The following is a 20,589-nucleotide window of genomic DNA, read 5'->3' as shown; positions in this document are numbered from 1 at the left end:
TATCTCTAAAGGGAATTCTTCTCATTTACCATTTCCCCACTCTTTAGCTCAGGAGAGATGACATTTTTCACTGCATATTAAGGGAGTACGAGCTGGGTAATTACGGAGAAGAGAATCCATAACTTTTATCACTTTCTTGCTGCATTGTGGACATTTTTATTTGCAGCCCAGAAGTTACATACACTTAATGGGGCTAAATTCTTGCTTATTTAACATTCACTAAACATTCTGCTTGATGTGCCTTACCAACATTTTTTAAGTGAATGGAAGGGTATTTGTCCTGGTGAGAGTATCCTTTTTTTAGCTATTGAGTAGATTGTTTTCTCGCAGGTTTGCTGTTTTGAGGGACATGAAGTTGAGGGTAGGGAGTTGTTCCACAGAAATATCCAGAGGTGAAAAAGAAAAAACTTCATGAGCATAATAAAATTGCTCTTATCAAGAATGGGATATCTGAGCTTCTTAAATTCAAAGCCCTCTTTTACCTTCATCATAAAGGAATAAGGCATCTGTGAAGACTGGGTACCAATATGTTTTTTTTTTGGAACACGCTTTGATTCTGACTTTGGCAGGTGCATTGATTCTCTTTCATTCCATTTGCCTAAGTGATACTGTTAGAATACTCCTAATGATAAGCATGTTCAGAGACATAATGGGATCCTGAAATTTTGAGGAAAATGTTCTTTAAGGCAACTTCTCCACTTCTCTTTAAAACTAGCATGTAGTTGTAGAAAGAACATTAGGCTTGGTTTCAGGAGAAGGAAATTGTAGTCCTGCTCTACTACTACTCACTGTAAGAACCTGAATAGTCTGTCACTTAATTTCACCTGGCTTCACTTCAGTCTCCACATGTACTAAGTATACTGAATAATGCCAGTCTTATATATATGTGTTGTAATAATAATACATAATATCTGTGTATCACTATATATATCTGTACATATACATATAGATGAATGTGTATATGTGTATGAAAGCAAAGCATGAGGATTATCTAGAATGCAGATGCTACTTTGTTCTTTTAGCATAAAATTTATTACAAAAGTGATAAAAGTTTAATATATGGAATACAGCTGAGCCAAATAAAAATTATTTGTAATCATACTATGCAGAGATAACCACTCTTTATGGTATAACCTCCCAGACTTTTTTGTCCTTCGGTAAACACTACTTCTCAAAATCTCTGACACTCTTAGTATGCCCTAGGACCACACCCTGCACTTAAAAAATCTCTTCTCTGCATACCTGAAATGTGTCTCATTTTGAGAAACGGTCTACAAGCAACCAGGGGAGCTTTTTTTTCACTACCAGTGTTAGAGGCATCAGCTATTTTCAGTCTGAAAGACCCTGTGAGCTTGCAGCAAAAGAAAAAGAGAACATGCTGATGATTTCAGGGTAAGAAACAGGGATTGTGTGGATAGGGTTGTAAACAATATTAAAGCTAGTGAAATGACCAGGATGGGACAGAAAGATTTATCTCATAGTTTATCTGAGCACTCTTGGGAGACAGACAATGGAATATAGCCTTAGTGTTCAATTCCATCCCTTTTTATTGAGTCAGGGGATGTTTATAGAAATTTATAGAGCTCTTTGACAGTCAGCATTTTTAATAAGTGGCACTAAGAAAAGATTATACTGAGGGAGATCCAGGTGACAATGCAGAGCATGAAACATGAGGGAATATATAATAGCTGAGCTAATTGAGGTGGAGGACATTCTGGGAGGTGGGCCCCAGTGAATTATCTGCTCATCTTCCTGACTACTGCCTATTCCCCTGCCTCTCCCTCTTTATCAATGACAATTTCAGAGTTCTCAGATCCTATCTCCTGGAATTGAGTTGTACTGTAAAAGTTGTTGGTTTGTATAGCAGTGCCATTCTCAGACCCAGAAATCATTCCTGATATAGAAACATATCTCAGTATAAAGCCAGGCAAGTCTCACAGACTTTGGAACATAGGAGGAGCCCACATGTTTTCTGGGCATGTAGAAAAGCAACGAAAAATTAAAGAAATGGAAAATGGAACCTATGAATAAGGATTTAATAAAGAAGATGGCCAGAGTGTCTACAGCCTAAGATTTGGAATTAAGAGACTGGATTCTAGGTCCAGGTTCATGAGTAGATGTGCGCTACAGGAGTTAAGAGATGTTACAGGTTGGGTTCTCTGGAAGTAGATACTGAGATGGAGTTTATTAGGACATGCCAGGCGCTTATTAGAGATCAACACCTACTGAAGTAGGGGGTAGGAAGCAGCATTATGCAGGTTCAGAAAAACTGCCATGCAGGCCAACGCCAGAGGGAACTCGAGTATATATGGCTCATCAGCATGTCTCATATTGGACTCGGATGGCTGGGCCTCTATACTCCCACTGTAATTAGTCATTGAATATGAAGAGTATACCCATGGGAAAATCTGCTCTCTGTTGTTGAGACAAACCCTGAAGCAGGTGCCAATGGGAGGCTGTTTGCTCACAGCAGTCCTGCAGATAGACCATAAGTCCTTCCTTTAAGGGCATTCTGGGCGGTACATCTCTCTGTCTACCACAAAAATGGAGTGAGACAGGAAAGAGTTAGAGCAGATGAAGGTTAAGGTTTCTGTTAGTCCTAAAAGCTTACTGTTTTAATAATAATAATATATATCATAACGGATTAGGGTCATTTAAAAAAATCAATCCCTGCTGTCAAAAGAGAAGTATAACTGCCATACTACAGAGAAAGAGATTCCAGTCATTGCTATTCTTGGGGACGATGACTAATTAGAGATAAATACGCACGCACATACACACAAACACATACCTATGCATGTCAGGAAATAAATAATAAGATACTTCATACGAGAGTTTATAAGATAGTGTACTAACTGCATGTTCTTCATACCCAGAAAGAACCAAACCCAAGGCATTGAGTTTATTTTATATCATAAATGAAGGACTCAGGTTAGATTTTTGAATGATCTTCATATGCAAAAATCCTTGTGGACAGTCAAAAGACGAAGCCCAGTTAAAACTCATATGTTTAGAATATATTTGGAGGAAAATGACCCGATATGGCAGAGACAGAAAAAAAATAGTGATAATAATAACTACCATTTATTCACCATTTGCTATGTGTCGGAGATGGTGTTAAGCGCTCTACATAAATTATTCTACTTAATTCACAGAACAACTCATCAGGTAGCTATTATAATCTCCATTTTTATAGATGAAGAATCAGGTCCAAGATCACACAGTAAACGGTAGAGTGTGGATTCTTTTCTAGACAGAATGACTCCAGAGCCTATACTCTTAACTACCATCCTAAACTGCTATCACATAAAAGAGGGATTTGATTGTTCTCCATGACTCCAAGAAATAAAATGACAAAACTTCACAAGGCCCTACACAACCTGTCCACTTCCTATTTCTCCAAAAGTACTTAATAACACTTTCTATTTTGTTCCAAGTAACTGGCTTGGAACAAGTAAAGTTCTTTCCACCTCAGGGCCTTTGCAAATCTTGTTTACACTGCCTGAAATGCTCTTTCCCTTATTCATCACTTGTCTAATCCTTATGTCACTTTTTCTAGTAAGCTTTCCCTGACCCCTTCTCCCACAGACTAGTTTAGATACTCCTGTTACATGCTTTCATGGTTCCCTTGACTACTTCAAAGCATATAATTTTTTTCAAAATACACTTGTTTTCATGTTTATTGTCTGTTTTCCCATAGTAAATATGATTTTCATGACAGCAAGGATCACATCTCACCCATTCACTATATTTTTCTATGCTATTTAATGCTTAACATATTAGGTGCTTGCTTGCTGGCTGGCTGGCTGGATAGCTGTATATATGGACGAAAAACTATCACCAATGAATGGAAGCTACAGGGAGTCAGAACTGAACTATAATGAAAGAGGCTATTTTGGAAGATACTAAACTTCTTCCTATTGCAGATGATCAAGCAAAAGATGTACAACCACAATAACAGAATTTGATGGATTACTTAATAGCCACAAATTTGTTACATCCTTGCTTGCAAGCACTGTGACTTTCCTACTCCTCCCAATAGAGACAGGGTCTATTTCTCCACCCCATGAAGCTAGGCTTGGTCATGTGATTTGCTTTTGCAATGGGACATTAACAAACATTATAGAAGTAGAGACACTTGCAAAGTGTGTGCACTTTGAAACTTCTCTTCTCTTGGAACATGGTCCCCACCATTTGGAGGGTGAACTAACCTTGAGAACGAGAGACCAGATGGAGAGATGCAGCCAACACACAGCAGTAACCACCAGACATGAGTGAGGCTCTATCAGACCACTGCTAGATGGTAAAGCCATCAGATGACTGTAGTCACATGAGTGAACCCAGAGGAGACCAAGAGAAGAACTGTATAACTAAGCTTGGCCCAAATTGGCGACCTACAGAATCATGAGCAAAAAAAAATTCCTGTTGTTTTAAGCCACTAGATTTTGGGAGGGTTGGTTGGACATCAATAGATAATTGAATCAGGGAATTCTGTAGAACACTTTGCAATAACAGGTTGAGGTGTTTACTAGATGACCTTAAATGGCCCTTTCAGTCTTAAGAATCTATGATTGTACTGAATGTCTTTTTTAAATACGTAACTGTCATTTGAAACAACTAACAAGTCCCTTTGTATTAAAAATGCACCATAGAGGCTATTCACCTATTTGTTTGGATTTACTGTACATGCTATAATTAAAGAAACATCTCAACATTTGATTTGTACTTAAAGCTCACATAATTTTAAATACATTCTCTAAATCCTTCTTAGCAAGCAAAATAACATTTATGCTGAAATCTGTCTCATGGCCTGTTCTATGTCTCCATGTACAGACTGCAGGAAGTATAATTCATCCATAAAAGACAGCTGAAATATGAACTGCTTTGAATTGTTTTAATATTGTGCACAAGAGACTAGAGGAAAAAATTAACTGCCGTATGCTGCCTCATTCAAAGTATCAGATGGATAATAATAAAACAGAAAACATATAAAATCATTTAGAGCCATTTTAGGACCATATGTTCAACTTCACCGACAATAATCAACTATAATATATTTCAGAAAAATAGAAGTGGCAAGAATATAATTCTACTCATTATATTGGGTGTTAGACTCCAAATCATTTGAAAATCTCATGGATCTATAGAAATGTAGTTTGTATCTAGAGATAACTAGACTTCTGATAAAAATGAATTCAATTACTCATGGGGCATGTTTTTCCTCTTTTTGCCAGTTATGGCAAAAAGTTTCTCGTCCTTTAAAGGTCAAGCTCCAAGCTCACGTTTTTCAGGAAATCTTCCCAGATGCAACACACAATTCACGGAGATTCCCCCTTTCCATCGCACCAGCCCAATTCTATACTTGTCCTGTATAGATTCTAGTAGATAGTGAATATTACTAGCTTTACAAAAACTCACCATAGGGTTCCTTCAAACAGGTGGAACCTCTAGTGCTATCGTTTTTATTTTCCCTCCTCCCTCTCTCCATTTCAATTATCTTACTGTATTGTTTTTGTTTGTTTGCATGACTGTTTTCCTAACTAAGTATTAAGTTCCTTGAGGATGTGTGAATCATGTGACTTGGAATATTGAATTAAAAAATGGCACATATCAGGATCTCAACAAATTACTTGTTGAATGAATTTAAAATACTATGCTAATTAGAGCATTCAAAGTACATTCAACAAATATTCTGTGAAAAGCAAGGTACTATACATCCATTTATTCATTGAGACTTATGGGATGCTTTGTTTATTTCTTTAGTTTATTCTATGTTTATGATAGCCTATCTCCTAAGTAAGAAGTTAGCCACCTAAAAAACAGAGAGGCAACGGAGGAGATGCAAGTTCTGGCTACAGCTGAGTAAGGTAGTTAGCAAATCCTCTCCCCAAAAAGCAGCTATAATGATGGGCAAATTGACAACAACCACCATTTAAGTAATCTGGAAATTGGCTGAGGGCATACAACAATCTGAGAATCATTTATTCGTGAAAAACTGATGAACTTTGGGTAAGAAAAGTGTGAATCTGTGGTGTGGCTTCTCTCATCCTCACCACCTCTTTCCTCTCCTACCACAAACAGCCAAAGCAGAGATTTTTGTCAGGGAGTGGCAGGCCATGAGAACTGGCAAATTATCTGCTACTACCAGTGGGGGCTCACTTGGTTTGGAAAGGTAAGTATTGGCAAAACTCCTGCCCAGCAATGTAGTCAGTGGAAGTGACAATCTTGGAGGCAGATAAGTGAGAAGGACCAACAGCTCTATTAACTCAAGGTTGCAGTCATGGTAGGAACAAACATACCCCTGAATGAGGGCCCAGGCTAGGTACATACTTATGGCCAATGCCGAGGCTGCACACAACCCTGAGAAATAGATTCTGATAAGATGTGAAAGGGCCCAGAGGAAACTAAAATCTGTACAGCCTGAACTTTGAATATGCTTCCCTACACACATACAGATGCATCAGAAAAGGTTTATTGGTTTGAGGAGCTTAAGTACAACCTATGACAAATCACTGGCTAACAATTAAGCTCTGCTGACACAGAAGCAACCTCTATGAAGCCAGGCTTAAAAATAAGAACAAGGGGGCTGGCCTGGTGGCATAGTGGTTAAGTTTGCGTGCTCCACTTTAGCAACCTAGGGTTCACTGGTTCAGATCCTGGGCACACACCTACACACTGCTCATTAAGACATGCTGTGGCAGCGTCCCACACACAAAATAGAGGAATATTGGCACGGATGTTAGCTCAGGGACAATCTTCCTCAAGCAAAAAGAGGAAGATTGGAAATAGATGTTAGCTCAGGGACAATCTTCCTCACTAAAAAAAAAAATAAGAACAAGGAAGAAAAACTTAGCAGTGATTTCATTGGCTACAATCTGTGGGCAAAATAGACTTCACGGAATTAGTTCAGGCAAGTCACTAAACAAAGAAAAAAAAAACAGAAAACAGCAACTATAATAAGCCACAATGGAGGTGAGGAGATCAAAATCCAGAGTTGCCACAATATGTTAACTAAAATGCTCAGTTTTCAACAAAAAATTACAAAACATGCAAAGGAACATGAAAGTATGGCCTATACATAGGAAAAAAATCAGTCAATAAAACTGTCCCCTACATGAAAAGGTGCTCAGCATCACTAATCATCAGGGAAATGCAAATCAAAACCACAATGAAATATCACCTCACACTTATTAAAATGGATATTATTAAAAAGACAAGAAGTAACAAGTGTTGGCAAGGATGAGGAGAAAAGGGAACCCCTGTGCACTGTTGGTGGGAATGTAAATTGATGCAGCCACTATGGAAAACAGTATGGAGGTTTCTCAAAAAATTAAAAATAGACCTACTATAAGATCCAGCACTTCCACATCTGGGTATTAATAAAAAAGAAGCAAAAACACTAACTCAAAAAGATATCTACACCTCCATGTTCATTGCAGCATTGTTTATAATAGCTAAGACAGGAAAACAACCTAAATGTCCATTGATGAAAGAATAGATAAAGAAAATGCAGTGTATATATATGTACATATATATATATAATAGAATATTATTCAGCCATAAAAAAAGAAAGAAATCATGCCATTTGCAACAACATGTATAGACAGTGAGGACATTATGCTAAGTGAAAAGTGAAATAAGTCAGATAAAGAAAGACAAATACCATATAATCTCACTTATTTGTGGAATCTAAAAAAAAAACAAACTCATAGATACAGAGAACAGATTGGTGTTTGCCAGAGACAGGGGTAGGGAGTGAGCAAAATGGGTGCAGGTGGTCAAAAGGTACAAATTTCCAATTATAAAATAAGTAAGTCTTGGGGATATAATGTACAGCATAGTGACTATAGTTAATATATAATCTATATAATCTATATATCTGAGCAGTTCAACAAGTACCAAGTAGGAAAAACACAAAGGAATCCACACCTATAAATATCATAAGGAAACCATTAAAAGTCAAAAACAAAAACAAAATCTTGAGAGCAGCAAGAGAAAAATAACTCATCACATATAGGGGAATATTAATATAATTAATGATGACTTCATAACAATGAAGGCTAGAATGACGTATTAAAAGTGCTGAAAGTAAAAAAAAAAAAAATCAGCAGGGAATTCTATATGCCATGAAACTACCCTTCAAAATTGAAGGTTAAATAAGGACATTCCCAGATTAACAAAGACAGAGAGAACATTTTGCTAGTGGGCCTACCTTACAAGAAATACTAAAGGAAGACCTTCAAAGCTAAAAGGAAGTGACACCAGACCCAAAGCCACAAAGAGGAAATGTAGAAGCACCAGTAAAGGTTATATGTAGGTTAACATAAAACACTTTATACTTCTTTAAAAGAGGAGATTACATGAAGCAATAATTATAACACAGTATTACTATGTTGGTCATACATAGATATAATATACGTGATGTAATAACACAAAGAAGGAGAGAATGGAACTTTATTGTTGCTGAGTTTCTATATTTTCTTAGAAGCATATTAGTATTAATGTGAAGGATATTCTCATAAATAGGATGCATATTGTAATCCCTAGAGGAACCACTAAGAAAATAATTTTTTAAATTAGGTAAAAATCTACAGAGAAATTAAGATAGTACACACAAAAGAATTATTTAACCCAAAAGAAAGCAGTCAAGGGAAACAAAGGAACAAAAGAAGATAGGAGACATATAGAAAACAAATAGATAAATGAAGAATGTTAATCCAACCAAATCAATAATTATCCTAAATGTAAATTATCTAAACAGCCAAATTGAAAGGAAGAGATTTTCAGAATGGATAAAAAAAAGCAAGACAGAATTATCTGCTGTTTATAAGAGACACACTTTAGATTCAAAGACATAAATAGATTGAATGTGAAAGGATGTGAAAAAATATACCATGCAAACAGTAAGTATAAAAGAGTTAGGGTGGTTACATCAATATCAGAAAAAATAAAGACAAAGAAGAACATTTCATAATGATAAAATACATCAGGGAGATATAACAATAATAAATGTATATGCGCCTGATATGAGAACCACAAAACACATGAAGCAAAACCAGAAAGAATTGAAAAGAAAAATCACAGTTCAGTAAGAGTTGGCGTTTTCGGCACTCTGCTCTCAGCAATAGATAACACAAGTAGACAGAATATCAGAATGAAACAGAAGATGTAAACAACACTATCAAGCAACTCAACCTAACTGGCATGTATAGAACTGTCCACTCAATGACTACAAAATAAATATCCTTTTTAAGCATACATGAATTATTCTCCAGGATAGATTATATGCTAAGCCATAAAACAAATCAATAAATTTAAAAAGATTAAAATCAAACAAAACATATTCCTGAGCCCAACTGAATTAAAGAAAAGGCCAGGCCCAGATGACTTCCTTGGTGAATTCTATTAAATATTTAAAGAATTAATACCAACCCTTCACAAACTGTTTTGAAAAAATAGAAGAGGGAATACTTCCCAGTTTATCCTATGAGGTCAGTACAAACCTGATACCAAAACCAAAGACATCACAAGAAAAGAAAACTACAGACCAATATCCCTTATGACTATAGATACAAAAATCCTCACCAAAGGAATATCAAACCAAATCCAGCAACATATGTAAAAAGAATCACACACCACAAATAAGTGGGATTTATACCATGAATGCAAGGTTTAGCTTAACATCTGAAAATTGATTCACGTAACATACCATAACAATCGAATACAGATCAAAAACCACATGATCATGTCAATTGATGCAGAAAAAGCATTTGACAAGATCCAACACTCTTTTGTAATAAACTCAACAAACTAGGAATATAAGGGGACTTCCTCAAACTGCTAAAGTATATCTACAAATAACCTACAACTGACATAATACTAATTGTGAGGGACTCAATGCTTTCCCCCTAAGATCAGAAATGAGGCAGTTGTCTGCTTTTGCCATGTCTATTTGACATTGTAGAAAGGAGTTCCAGTCAGGGCAATAAGGAGAAATAAAAAAAAAAATAGAAAGAAAAGAGAGAATTTAAGACATCCAGGTTAGAAAGGAAGAAATAAAATTGTTTCTTCCTTTCTAATAAAAATAAAATATCTAGGATACTTGAGATCTATTTAAAAATTTACTAAAACTAATAAGTAAATTTAGCAAAGTTGTAAGATTAATATAAAGAAAAAAAGTTGTGTATCTAAATAATGCCAATGAATAATACAAAAATAAAATTGAGAAAATAATTCCATTCACAATATCATCAAAAAGAATAAAATACTCAGGTATAAATTCATAAAAAGTAGTGCAAGACTTATACACTGAAAACTACAAAACAATATTGAGAGAAAGTAAAGAAAATATAAATAAATGAAAGCACATTCCATATTCATGAGTTGGAAGACTCAATATTTCCAAGATGGCAACTCTCCCCAAAATGATCTATAAATTCAATGTAATCTCTATCGAAATTCCAGCAAGACTTTTTTTCTCCTTTTTTTCCCCCGGATTTATTTAGGTATAATTGACAAATAAAATTGTGTATATTTAAAGCATACAATGTGATGATTTGATATATGTATATATTGTAAAATATTTACCACAATCAAGTTAATTAACACATACACCACCTTGTGTAGTTACCTATTTTTCTTAGTGAGAATGCTTAAGATCTACTAAGCAAATTTCAAGTTTACAATACAGTATTATTAACTATAGTCACCACCCAGCAAATTTTTTATGGAAATAGACATGCTGATCCTAAATTATATATGGCAATGCAAGAGACCCAGAATAATCAAAACAGTCCTGAAAAAGAGTAATTATGGAGGACTCACACTTTCTGATTTCGGAACTTACGATAAACCACCAGTGCGGTATTAGCACAATAATGGACATACAGAATGGAACAGAAATGAAAGTTCAGAAATGAATCCTTACATTTATGGTCAGTTAATTTTAGCCTAAGGTGCCACAATAAGCACCAAAATTCACTCAAAATTATCATAGGCAGAAGTATAGGCGTTAATCTATAAATTTTCTAGAAGAAAAAAGAGAGAAAAATTTGTGACCCTTCTTGGGCAAATCATTTTTAGAAAAAAAAAGTGTTTTTAGAAAAGAAACCTTACAATGCATACAAGAAAAAATTGATAAATTGAACTTCATCAAAAATTTCACTTCAAAAGACACCATTAATAAAATGAGAAGATAAGACAGACTAGGAGAACATATTTGCAAATCACACATCTGTTAAATAACTTGTATCGAGGTTATATAAAGAATTCCTACAACTCAATAATAAAAAGATAAATCAATCAATTTTAAAATAAGTAAAGGATTTGAACAGACATTTCTCCAAAGAAGATATAGAAACGGCCAATAAGCAAATGAAAAAATGCTCAACACCATTAGTCATTAGGAAATGCAAATCAAAATTACAATGAGATACCATTATATGCCCACTAGGATGACTATAATAAAAAAGTCAGATAACAAGTGTTGGTGAGGATGTGAAGAAATTGGAAGACTCATGCATTATTAGTGGGATTTTAAAATCCCACAAAATTTTTCAAAGTTTTATATAGCATTACCTTATGACCCACCCAGCAATACCACTTCTAGATATATACTCAAGAGAAATGAAAACATGTCCACACAAAAACTTGTACATAGATGTTCATAGCAGTATTATTCATAGTATTCAAAAAGTGAAAGCCACACAAACGTCCATCAATCACTGAATGGATTAAAAAAGTGGTATATCCATAAAAGGAAATATTATTCAGACATGAAAAGGAACCAAGTGTTGATGCATGCTATAACATGGATGCACTTCAAAAATAGTATACTAAGAGAAGAAAGCCAGTCATAAAGGACTACATGTTGCATGATTCCATAGTAAGCAAACTGTGCTTAACTCATAGTAGGCGTTCAGTCACTGCTGTGGTCTTTCTTGTTTTTAGATGTCTCATGCTGATTCTCCAGGAATGTTCATAGCCTCATCCTGCCCTCCAGGTTATGTGAGCATCAATGCCATCCGGAAGAGACCTTACAAATAAACTCAGCATATCTCATATTCAGTGCATTTGCATGGCTCCAATGTACTATCTGGGGAAGAGGGAGCCACTGGGTAAGTGGGAATGGGAAAAGACCAGAAGTGCTCATATTTGGGTTTCTTCTCCAATTCTACAGCACTCATTCAAAAATTTTTCAACCCATTCAATGCATTGCTCCTGGTATTGATGAATATTTTTATATAACCATATTTCTTTTCTCCTATTCCTTACAGGGTCTGGCCACCCAGTATGAACTCAAGATTTACTAGTTGATTGATTGAACTTTGTAGATGAGCCTACTGTTTTCACAGGATTTAGATGAAAGAAGATGCCAGGTCACTTTCTTGGAAACATATTAGCATAAGGAGTTATTGTCCCATGGTTCCATAAATGAGCAGGGCTTTCTTATAAAGCTACCAATGTTACAAATTCTTCTCAGAAGTCTGAAGAAGTTTGCCTCTCTAATGAACTAATATATTTATTTCTGTTAAATATTGGGAGCTACGTAGTATAGCATGGTGGTTAGGTAGTGAACACTATGGAGCCATACTTCATGGATTTTAATCCCAACTTCTCCAATTATTACACTAAACTTGAATCCTGACTTATCCACTCGCTCTATGCTTTAGTTACCTCATATGTAAAATGAACATAACAGAATCTTTCTTATAGGATTTTTGTGAGGATTAAGTGACACATAGGAAGTGTTCAATAAATCTTGGTGACTCCACCCTTTCTCTTCCACAACACTCCCAGTAAAGGGGAAGAAAGAACACAAAACCTCAAAGAGATTTTTACAGTGCTATTTCTGATATAGAGATGATATATAGTCTAGTTTCTCAAACGAAAGCTATTTTGTATAGCCTATTTTCCATAGAGGCCAAGAGGGAGGTTTATTCTACATTCTTCGGAGAGAGTTAATCAAACTAGCCGGCTGACTACAAAGGGCTATATCACACAGCCTCCTACATTCTTGCTTTAAAATGTAACATAGTATAAAGAATAACGTAAGGCTGTGTCTTATTTACCTTTGTATCCTCAATGGCTAATACAGTGCTCTCCAGAAGAGAGAACAGACAAAATATTATGGAGGTTCAGAGGAGAGATACTACTAACAACTTGGGAAGGTGAAAAGCAGTAAAAGCTTGATGTGAAAGATGCTAGAGCTGGGCGGGATTAAGACATGTCCAGTTGGAGAGAAAAGGAGCTGGGAGAAGGTACCATAAGAGGAGGCAACTGTGTGCAAAGGGAGAGAGAGAGAAAAAGCATAGGATGTGCAGAGGGGACAGTGTAAGGGGAGGTAAGATTCATGAAGGGGGTGGGTAAAGGATACAAAAACTGAGAATGTAGGTTAAATTGCTTGGTGTGTGTGGGGTGCACAGGGGAGTGGAGCTTAACTACCCTGCTGTGGAGTTTGGATTTTAATCCTGTGAAAAGCACAGAATGACTGAAGTTTCTTTTTTTCTTTTTTTTGTGAGGAAGATCAGCCCTGAGCTAACATCCGATGCCAATCTTCCTCTTTTTCTGCTGAGGAAGATTGGCCCTGAGCTAACATCCATGCCTATTTTCCTCTACTTTATATGGGACGCTGCCACAACATGGCTTGATACGCAGTGCATCAGTGCGTACCCGGGATCCGAACCCACAAACCCCTGGCCGCCACAGTAGAGCGCGCGCACTTAACCGCTTGCGCCACTGGGCCGGCCCCTGAAGTTTCTTAAAGAAAGATATGGTATGATTAGAGCTGTGCATTAGAAAGATTAAACTGGTACAGAAGAAGGTTAGGAGAAGGAGATGAAGAGAAGGGTCTAATTAGCAGGTTGTTTGAACAGTCCAGGCAATAGGGAACTTGGGTTAGAAACAGGGAAGAGGAAGTGGAGAACGTAAAGGAGGGGACAGATTCAAGAGAAATTTCAGGAGGAAGCATAAACCGGGATTTGACAACCTATCAGATCCCTCCTCTGCTTAGGCTATGTCACAGCTCAGCATTCAATGCTCTCCACAATCTGTCCCAACTACTTTTTTCAGATTTATCTTTCATTATACATGCCACATGCCTCATTCTGCAAGCTGTATCGGATTGCATTCCTTTATTAAAGCATATCCTGCACTTTTTTCTTACTCCTCTTATCTCCCACATGTACAAATCTTACTCTTCCTTGAAAGTTCAGTTCAAATATCATCTCTTTCATCAACCATTCCTGATTCTCCTCCAACCAGAATTAACTTGCTCCTCTATTCTCCCATAGCATTTAATTTTTACCTCTGGTTTAGCATTCATCCCACTTTGTACACACATTCCACAATATTTTATCATCCACAGAATAAAGTTCAAAAGCCTAACCATGGCATCCAAGGCCTCTAACACAAAAAGTATTTAGTTATTTGGTCATTGATTAATTCACTAATTAATTATCCAACAAATATTTGCATACCTAGTTTATGCCAGGTACTTTGCTGAATCCTGCAGATACAACAGGGAAGAAGACAGACATGGTGCTTAACCTTATGGAGCATCCATTCTCCTGGAAGAGGCAAGCAAAAACAAACAAGCGAACAAATTGATTGAGAGGTGTAGTCAGTGATATGAAGGACATGCACAAAGGGCTGATACCGAGAATAATGCAGATCAAGAAGGAGAAAGTCTTATTTTAAATAAGGTGGTCAACAAAGGTCTCACTGAGGATAGGACATCTAAGTGAAGACCTAAAGGATAGGAAGGAAGTAGTTTTGTGAGGAGTTTGGAGAAGGGTATTTCAGGCAAAGGGAATAGGAAGTGAAAGGCACTGAGATAGGAAAAGCCCTGGCATACTGAAAGAACCGAAAGAAAAACGATGTGGGGTGGAGCACAGTGAATGATGAGAATGGTATGAGGCAAGGCTGGAGAGATAGGCTTAGGCTTTGTGGGACATGGTAAGGACTATAGCATTTTCTTCAAGTTCATGGGAATTCACTTCAGAATTTTAAACTGTAGAGCAATATGATTTAATTTACATTTAAAAACAATCACTTTTATTGTTCTTTGGGTAATGTAGGGACAAGAATGCTTGAATGGTGACGAGGCTGAAAGTTATTGCACTAGTCCAAACAAAAAATGATGGTGACTTGACCTAAGGAAATGGCAATGTATATGAAGAAAAGAGGGCAGATTCTGTGTATATTTTGGAGATAAATTGTCAGGAGATACTGAAAAATTGGATGTGGGAGAAAAAAAGTAATCAAGGATAATAATTAAGTTTCTGATATGAGTAACTAAGTAGTGCCTTTTACTAAGATACAGACTCCTCATGTAGGAGGTAGATTTGGAGAGGACAGATAAAGAGTCTGATTTTGGACATTTTTATTTTGAGATACCTATTATACAACAAATGAAAATGTCAGTTGGGCAGTGGATATGAGTCAGGAACTCAATGGAGCAGAATGAGCTGGAGAAAATTATTTCAGAGTCAATGGAACATAACAATATTTAAAGACACGGGGTTGGACAAGATTACTTAGGGAGAGAATGCAGAGAGAGAAGAGAAGAGGACCAAGCATTCAGCCCTGAAGAATTCCAACATTTAGAAGGTAGAGGAAGAAGGGCCTACAGAGGAATTTTATCTAAAGCAGCTATTGAGGTAGAAAAAACAAACAAGAGAGAGTGATATTGCTGAAAGCAAAGAGTATTTCAAGATAAATAGCGAGGTAAATTGTGCCTCATGCTACTCACATCAAGTAAGATGATGACAGAAAAAGGTCCACTGAATTTTGCATCATGGAAGTTGTTCTTGACTGTGTCAAGAGTGTTTTCAGTTGAGTTGAGAAGAAAGACGTCAGAATGGAGAGGGTTGAAGGGTAAATGGAAGCTCATAAATTGAAGAGAGTAAATGTGGATAAATCTTTCAATGAGTTTGCCTAGGATGAATAGCAGAGAAATGGAGTGATAGCTGGAGTAGTGGTGGAGTCAAGAAAGGTTGCTTCTTTTTGTAAAATGGGAGACTGAAAAATAGTGAGGCTTGTTAATGTTGATGGCAATGATCCAGTAAAGAAGGAAAAATTAATGATGTAGAAAAAGGAGAAGATAACTGAAGTAGCAAAATTCTTGAAGAGGAGAAAAAGGATGAGAACTAAAGAGCACATGGAAGGATTTCCCTTTCATAGGAGGAGCGACATTTCCTCCTTTGGAAACTATAGGAAAGGGGAAGAATATGAATGCAGACTAAGGCAGAATTGTAGATTTGGGCATGGGAAGATGAGAGAGTTCTTAAATGATGCTGAGGAGGATGACAGCAAACACTCACAGGCACTTATTTGCCATGCATTACTGAGACACACACACACATTTATTCAAATTTATCAGGCAAGTGCCATTATTATCTCCATTTTTCAAATGAAGAAATTGAAACAAAGTTTAAGCAACTTGCTCAACGTTATGCAGCTGGTATTCACATACAGCTGCAATTCACACTTAATTAGTATAGATTCAAAGTTTCAGGCTTTTAACCGTATGCTACTTTTTCAGTGAGGTAAGAAATAAAGTAATTAGATATAAGCAAAGGTTGAAAAGCTTGGATGAGGGAGGAAAATATATAAAATAGTCATCTTGATAAGTGGGAAGGTGAGCCTACAGAGGAGTACAGTAGGATTGCTATGTAGTATTACATGCCTATTTGGGGCTTGAGATTTAATTTAAATAGTAACCAGTCAGCTACAATTAACAGCAGGTTCAGAACAGTCATGTATAGATCTGTTTCCTGTGAAATTATGAATTTCTTGAGATGAAGGATATGCCTTTTTTGTCTGCGTATTCACCACAGCATTCTGCAAATAATAGGTACCTAATGCCTACTTAATTGAGTTTGTTTGATCTATTGCTCCCAATTAAAATCACATAAAAGAGAATTGTTAAACAATCTTTCTATGATTCAAACTCCAGATGCAATAAAATATTGATAAATTTGATTTCATAAATATGTCCGTATGGCAAAAAAATTATAAGCAAAGCAAAGTCAAATGACAATCTAGTAAAAAATAGTCTTATTTGCAACATGTATCATGAAAAAGGGATAATATTCTTAATATATAGATATGTAATCTTCAAAATAGAGGAAAAATAAAAGATCAAAACTGTGTAAGAAACATGGGCAAAAGACACGAACAAAGACTTTACAAAAATATATACAATTTTCTCTTAGATATATAAAAAAGATGTTCAACTTTACTTGTAATAAGAGAAATGCAAACCAAAACTACACTGAAATCATTTCTCATCCATTAGTTTGAAAACCTTCAAAAGTTTGACAATACACTGTTGTTGAGGCTGTGGGGAAACAGGCACTCTCATAACGTGCTGGTAAGGGTGCAGAATGATATGACTTCTTCGAGGTGAATGTCAAAATACACAGTGGTGTGCTGGTAAAGGTTCGACAGCTGGATCTCCGGGGGAAAAAAAAAAAGAATGCCCTGATATGTAGCATTTGCTGATTTCCTTGGTGAAAACAGTCTCACCGTGGTCAAATTTAAGCTACTAAGATGAAGTCACTGAGAACAAATTGGGAATAAATACACATTAGCACATATAGTTTCCCACTATATAGTTACAATTAATGTCAATAACTAAAAAAACATAGCTAATAGCTCAATGTAGTTAAAAAGAATTAGGAAGTGATGAGTTTAGAATATTCATTATCTGAATTTTAAATATTATTTTTAAATGGTACGTTTATTTAATTTTTACTAATGGTTATGTTTTACAACTAGCTCACAAAATTCCTGAAAATGTAACAATTGACTCTTGAAAGTTAGTATGAACCTTCTTCAGCACACCACTGAAACAGCCAAAAAGCTAAATACACATTTACCCTTTGACCCAACATTCCTACTTCTAGGAATCTACTCTGAAGATATATATTCAACTATACAAAAATGCATATGCATAAAATTATTCATTGCAGGATTGTTTATAATATCAAAATTTTGGAAACAATCGATATGCCCATACATAAAAAATCCCACATAATGAAGTTTTATGTGGCTGCAAAAATAAATGAGGATAAAGGAACTTGTACACGAACGTCAAGAGAAGCTTTATTCGCTATAGCTAAAAACTGGGAACTACCCAAATGTCCTTCAGTGGGTGAATAGTTAAATAAACTGTGGCACATCTATTCCATAGAACACTGCTCAGCAATAACAAAGAACCAACTATTAATACACACAACAACTTGGATAAATCTCAAGGAAATTTTGCTGAGTGAAAAAAATCCAATTTCAAAAGGATATATATTGCATGATTCCATTCATGTACATTTGTGAAATAGCATAATTACAGAGACAAAAAACAGATTAGTGGTTCTCAGGGGTTAAGGATAGTGGAGAAGGGAGGGTATGCCTATAAAGGGGTAATTTGAGGGAGTCTTTTTTCTTCCAGCTTTGGGATATAATTGACATATAACATCGTGTCAGTTTAAAGTGTACAAGATGATGATTTGATACACATATACATAGTGAAATGATTACCACAAGGTCAATTGACACCTCCATCATCTTACAAAGCTACCATTTGTGTGTATGTGTGTGTGTGTGTGTGTGCGGTGAGAACATTTAAGATCTACTCTTTTAGCAACTTTCAAATATGTAATACAGCATTCTTAACTATAGTCACCATGGTGTACGTTAGATATCCAGAACTTATTCATCTTATAACTGAGAGATTGTACCCTTTGACCAACATCTCCCCATCCACCACTACCCCAGCCCCTGGCAACCAACAATCTACTCTGTTTCTATGAGTTTGGCTTTTTTAGATTCCATACATAAGTGAGATCATACAGTATTTGTCTTTCTAACTCTGACTTATTTCACTTAGCAGAATGCCCTCAAGGGTCATCCATCTTGTTGCAAATGGTAGGATTTCCTTCGTTTTTATGGCTGAATAATAGTCTATTGTTTATATATACCACGTTTTCTTTATCCATTCATCCAATGACAGACACTTGGGCTGGTTCCATGTCTTGGCTATTGTGAATAATGCAGCAATGAACAGGGAGGCGCAGATATCTCTTCGAGATAGTAATTTTATTTCCTTCGGATATACACCCAGAAGTGGGATTGCTAGATCATATGGTAGTTTTACTTTTAATTTTTGAGGAACCTCCATACTATTTTCCACAGTGGCCATACCAATTTACATTCCCACCAACAGTGCACAAGGGTTCACTTTTCTCCACATTGTTGAGGGAGGCTTGTGGTGATGTTATGGTTGAATATCTTGATTTGATTGTGGTTGTCTTCACACAAGTCTATACATGTGATGAAACTTCAAAAAGCTGAACATACACAAACACAAATGAGTACACGTATAACTGGTGGAATCTGAATAGGCTCTGTGGATTGTACCAATGTCAAATTCCTTAGTATCAATATTGAACTGCAGTTGTATGAGAAACTAACATTGGGAGAGTCTGGGGGAAAGAGAGAGAGCACTTTCCTATACATTCTTTGCAACCTCCTGTGAATCTATCATTTTAAAATTAAATTTCAAAAAAGAATAAGGTTCTCTATAAACTGATATGTGTTGATGTAGACTGATTTTCCAGGATATATGGTCAAGTGAAAAAAAAAAGTACAAAAGAGAATGAATATATAATACACCGTCTTTCATGAAAGAACGAAGGGAGAATGTGAAAAAAAGAAAAATATGTAAATACATATTCATTTTTGTAAAATGTAACAAGGGAATAATAAGGCAGAAATAAATGAAATTGTTTACATAAAAATTTGGGGTGAAAGGGACAGAACTTCTCTGACTTTACTTTTGCATATAGTGTTGATTTTTGAATTATGTTTATTTTTACATATTCAAATACATAAATTTAAAAAGATGAGGAAAAACCCTAAAATTGGATACAATTAGAAACAAACATACCTAACTGTATATCAAATAGATAACCGTATAGATGAAAATCCAAGTAAACTTGGTACAGAGTACTCTGACTATGTACATTCAGTGGATGTATTCTAAGGGCAAAAATAACTGCATAGAAATTTTGAACTTTAATTAAAAGATTTATTGTCGATATTGGTACGGGTGTAGAAATTTCAAAACTGTTTTGATTGTACTGTAGGAATGAACAAATAAATAAATATATTAATGCTATAGGGAATCAGGGTTCACACTTTGGGTAGAGGGTACAAATACAAAATGGAGGAAAGAGAGAATGAAACTTGCAGTTTTGATTGGAATTAGAGGTATCAGCATGAACTCATTTACCCACTGAAAAAGTCTAGAATCAATGACACCCCAATAGCAGTGAGCACAACTAATGCCCAAACATCCTGGTTTCAAAAGACCACCCCCCACTAAAATGAACCAGTGCTCCTTCCAGGGCTGGGAAAAGGAAATTACACAGTGAGTCTGGAACACTGTGTGTCAGAAAGTAAGGAAATATTCAAAAACTAAGGGAAATATTTCAAAAGAACACAGGAGCCAGCTTGAAGAGGCTCCCACTGGCCTAATTTAGGGAAAGGTTAATATTGAAAAAGAATAATATGGACTTTATCAAAATT

At 35.9% G+C, this 20,589-nt stretch overlaps 1 protein-coding gene across 2 annotated transcripts in view; it reads right to left on the bottom strand.

The window, feature by feature from the left end:
* The window catches only part of IL1RAPL2 (interleukin 1 receptor accessory protein like 2), a 1,036,774-nt gene that overhangs the window by 204,756 nt on the left and 811,429 nt on the right, over positions 1-20,589 (bottom strand). The window contains exon 7 of one of the 2 annotated variants that reach the window (XM_058536431.1): positions 14,478-14,567. The exons of the other annotated variant lie outside the window; for it this stretch is intronic. Within the exon in view, the coding sequence (XP_058392414.1) occupies positions 14,478-14,567 (90 nt within the window). The remainder of the gene's footprint in view (positions 1-14,477; positions 14,568-20,589) is intronic. 2 annotated transcript variants of the gene reach the window in all.

Source organism: Diceros bicornis, chromosome X (genome assembly GCF_020826845.1).
Source record: "Diceros bicornis minor isolate mBicDic1 chromosome X, mDicBic1.mat.cur, whole genome shotgun sequence".
NCBI lineage: Eukaryota > Metazoa > Chordata > Mammalia > Perissodactyla > Rhinocerotidae > Diceros > Diceros bicornis.
This window is presented reverse-complemented; position numbering and strand designations above follow the sequence as displayed.